At 55.0% G+C, this 4,257-nt stretch overlaps 1 protein-coding gene across 1 annotated transcript; it reads left to right on the top strand.

Moving 5' to 3' along the window:
- Window positions 1–1,136: 1,136 nt before the first annotated feature.
- LOC142000332 (uncharacterized) lies at window positions 1,137–4,003 on the top strand. Its single transcript, XM_074974523.1, has 2 exons — window positions 1,137–3,820; window positions 3,991–4,003. Exon 1 carries the CDS (start codon window positions 1,995–1,997, stop codon window positions 3,222–3,224), a length of 1,230 nt encoding a protein of 409 aa, XP_074830624.1. The 5' UTR covers window positions 1,137–1,994; the 3' UTR covers window positions 3,225–3,820; window positions 3,991–4,003.
- Window positions 4,004–4,257: the final 254 nt, after the last annotated feature.

Here is a 4,257-nt window from a genome sequence, read left to right on the forward strand (position 1 = left end):
TAAATCTGTTACCCCAGATGTTATTCATATCTAGTATGTAGATTTATACAAAACAACAGATGTCATAGAATCCTAGAATATCAGGGTTGGAAGGGACCTCAGGAGGTCATCTAGTCCAACCCCCTGCTCAAAGCAGGACCAATCCCCAACTAAATCATCCCAGCCACGGCTTTGTCAAGTCTGACCTTAAAAATATCTAAGGAAAGAGATTCCACCACCTCCCTAGGTAACGCATTCCAGTGTTTCACCACCCTCCTAGTGAAAAAGTTTTTCCTAATATCCAACCTAAACCTCCCCCACTGCAACTTGAGACCATTCCTCCTTGTTCTGTCATCTGCTACCACTGAGAACAGTCTAGAACCATCCTCTTTGGAACCCCCTTTCAGGTAGTTGAAAGTAGCTATCAAATCCCCCCTCATTCTTCTCTTCCGCAGACTAAACAATCCCAGTTCCCTCAGCCTCTCCTCATAAGTCATGTGTTCCAGGCCCCTAATCATTTTTGTTGCCCTCCGCTGGACTCTTTCCAATTTTTCCACATCCTTCTTGTAGTGTGGGGCCCAAAACTGGACACAGTACTCCAGATGAGGCCTCACCAATGTCGAATGGAGGGAAACGATCACATCCCTCGATCTGCTGGCAATGCCCCTACGTATACATCCCAAAATGCCATTGGCCTTCTTGGCAACAAGGGCACACTGTTGACTCATATCCAGCTTCTTGTCCACTGTAACCCCTAGGTCCTTTTCTGCAGAACTGCTGCCGAGCCATTCGGTCCCTAGTCTGTAGCGGTGCTGTGACGAAGTGGGACTGTTCTTAATGGTTCCTCCGAATATTGTGGGGGTGCCTCAATTTCCCTTATGCAGTTCTTAAGTATCTAGGTGGTGGGGTAAGGGTGTATGATCACTGCAGAGCCCTAGAGGGCAGGTGTGTGCAGGGGTCTGGACACAGAGAATGGCCGACACCCTGTTTCCTGGCAACTGATGGCCTGGACCCTTCCCCCCTGCAAGGTGAGAGCTAAAGGGTTGGAGAACAAAGGAATCAGGTGACCTCCTGGCCTGGGAAAGGAACAAAGCCCAGAGGAGGGGGGGCTGGAGGGAGTTTCAGTTTGGGGCTGGCTAGGACATGGAGTGAAGGGCAGACGTGGTTGTCTGGCTCACTGCCCTCCAAAATGGACCCAGCTGAGGGGTCCTGTTCTCTGCACCTGCAAGCTCTGTTTTAGACCATGTTCCTGTCGTCTAATAAACCTCTGTTTTACTGGCTGGCTGAGAGTCCCGTCTGACTGCGAAGTTGGGGTGCAGGACCCTCTGGCTTCCCCAGGAGCCCCGCCTGAGCGGTCTCGCTGTGGGAAGCACACGGAGGGGCAGAGGATGCTGAATGCTCCGAGGTCAGACCCAGGAAGGTGGAAGCCGTGTGAGCTGTTTGCCCTGCGGACAGGCTGCTCACCGGAAGGCGACTGCCCCAGAGTCCTGACTGGCTTCATGGGGAGCAGTTCCAGAGCATCGCCCGGGCACTCCGTGACAACTGGTGGCAGCGGTGGGATCTACTGCACCCCGTGGATGGCGCTTCCTGCAGTAAGTGACTGGGGAGCAGTAAAACAAAGGGGGATTGATGGGGACTAGGCGTGCTGAAGATTCAGAGAGAGACGGTTTCAGGGGGCGGTTAACCCCTAGGATTGTGTGACCAGAGAAAAGGACTTTTGCAGTAACAGGGTCCCCCGGGGGACTGCAGCGAGCGGTCCCAGGGGCGGAGGAGTCTGCAGCTCGACCCTGGCAAAGAGGTGGTGACCTCGAGAAGGGCTGGCACACTAGGGGTTTTCCCTGGAAACCGTGGGGAGCTGCGAGCACACAGGCCTGTGAGTCCACAACAACTTGGGAAGAGTGGAGTGATGGTCTGTCACCGTCTTCTTAAGAAGGACATTGTAACCCTGTGCAAAAAGAGAGGGTTGAGCATTGGAAAGTTCACCAAAGCACAGTTAATCGTGCAGCTGGAGGAGGATGACCGCTCTAAGGGACAGATTCCTGACCCCAAATGGGGCTATAGCAGGATCTGGGAGCAGCTGGAGTAGTAGCCAGGCACCCCCAAGACTCCTGTCCCTGACCAGACGAGGGTCTTCACGATCGGGTTCCCCATCCGGGGATCGGAGATGGACGGGATTGGAGCTGAGTCCGAGAGAGCAAGAGGACTGTGAGAGACAGCGAGAGCCCGAGAAAGAGCTGCAGAAGCAGCAGCAGCATGAACTGGCGGTGGGGGAGCGGAGAGGCCTAGGGAACCTCCCCGGGGTGAGTGGGGATAGACCCCGGGGGGCCAGTTCCGCAGGGAACCTCGAGACTAAATTGCTGCCCCTGGTTAAGGGGGGGGGGGATGTGGATGCCCACCTCACTGCCTTTGAGCAGGCTGGAGATTTGAACCAGGGGGACCCTGCGGAAAAGCCCCGGTGTCTAGCTCCCTTGCTGGGTCCCAAGGCCATAGACTCTGTCGGCCAGATGGGTGGGGAGGTGGACAGGCTCCCACTCCTGACCCCAACCTATATGTCTGTGTGGAGTTTCCTGGGGCCAGGCCCCTCGGACCCCCAGTGGGAGCGGAAGGTGATGGTCAATGGGGAGACATTCCTGGGGTGGCGAGATCCTGGGACAGAGAGAACTGTTGTCAGGCCCTGGGTGGTGCAGCCTCAGAGGTTGAGGGGCTGTGTGAGCTGGGTGAGGGTCCCAGGGACGAAGCCCCTCGCCCTGCCTATGGCCCAGATCCCTGTGCAGACCCAGGAGGGGTGGGGCTGGCTGGTTGTTGGGGTTCTCCAGGATATCGGCTGCGAGACCCTGTTGTGGGGTGACTGTGTCTCTTTGGGACAGGATCCAGGCCCTGCTCCTGTAACGGCCAAGGGTTTGAATTTGAATCCAGGGAACCAATCGGTGGAGAGGGAAATGGTCAGTGAAAATGCAGATGACCTGGCTGGCAGCAGGGAGGAGCCGCTAGGCTCAGGCTACCTGCCTGCCTGTAAGCAGACCCCTGGGGCTGGGTGGGACAGAGAGATGCTCCCTGCGCCCTTGCACTCCGGAGAGGGGGCTCACGCTGGCTCTGATGCAGTGAGGAAAGCAGCGAGCTCGCTGCCTACCCCCACTGGCACAGCAAGGGCAGCGCTGAGCACAGGGGGAGCTGAGACCCCAGCTGAGTGGGGGGAGACACAGGCAGGGGAGGGGATCTGTGGGGAGTGGCAAGGTGCTTGGTAAGGAAAGTTTGGATGAGCCTAGGCAGCCTTGTGATCTGATGGCTTTGTCTAGTCAGCAGGGTGGGAAGGCGAGGAGAGTGGAAGATGAGTGTCCCTGGACCTTACCTGTTAGCTGGGTGGAGAATTGGGACAGTGAAGGAAACGTGCCTGTGCCTGTCAGAGGTATTGACTTGCCTGTGGAGGGAGCTACCCTGATCTCCAAGCAGGTGTCTGTGATCAGCCTTGTGTGCTGGGACAAGGGGAATGAGATCCCAAGCTGTGTGTCTGGTAAAGGAGAAAGTGTGTCCGGCTCTTCTTGGTCTGTGGAGCAGACAGAAGGGGCCTTGCAGCCTGTGATGGTTGAGCGTTGTGCAGTTGTCTCAGAGCTGGTTCTGGATTCAGCTAAAGCCCAGGAAGGGAATGGTCCTAAGTTTGTGTCTGCTCAGGAGAATGGCCCTGTAACTAGGTCGCATCCAGTTAGTGTCTATGTAAAATCCCAGAGACCAGACAATTCTGGTGCTTGTATTTTGCCTGTTGCTCGTGTGTGGTTGGGAAAGGGTGTCGCAACTCTGTCTAATCAGGGTGAGATCCTAGCCAGGGCACAAGGAGAGCGTGAAGGTGATGTGATTGTGTTACCTATGGAGGGTGTGGAAACCTGTAGCAAGAAGGAAAAGATTCCTGAACTTGTGTGTGGCAAAGGGAAGGAGAAGGCTTCTGACCATTTATCTAGGAAGTCTGTCAGTTTGCCTGAAAGGGGATTGTGTAGGAATCCACCGGACGGGCCATAGGTAATTCTGGATGTAAGGGAGCCCCAGAAAGAGTCTGTTGTTGCTCAGGAATGTGTTCCTCTAGAGCAAGCCCTAGGTAAAGAGGGTAAGAGCAGAATTTCTGGGAGGGGTGAATTGTTGCATAGAAAAGCCCTAGGGAAAGGAATCCTCATGGAGTCTTTGCAAGCAGTTTACTGCAACTGAAGGGTGTGAAAGTGATTTAATCAAGAAAGTTTCAGTTCCTAACAGCCAGAAATTTTCTGTTGTGAATGGATCCACTGACTGTCC

Source organism: Natator depressus, chromosome 17, assembly GCF_965152275.1.
Source record: "Natator depressus isolate rNatDep1 chromosome 17, rNatDep2.hap1, whole genome shotgun sequence".
Lineage (NCBI taxonomy): Eukaryota > Metazoa > Chordata > Testudines > Cheloniidae > Natator > Natator depressus.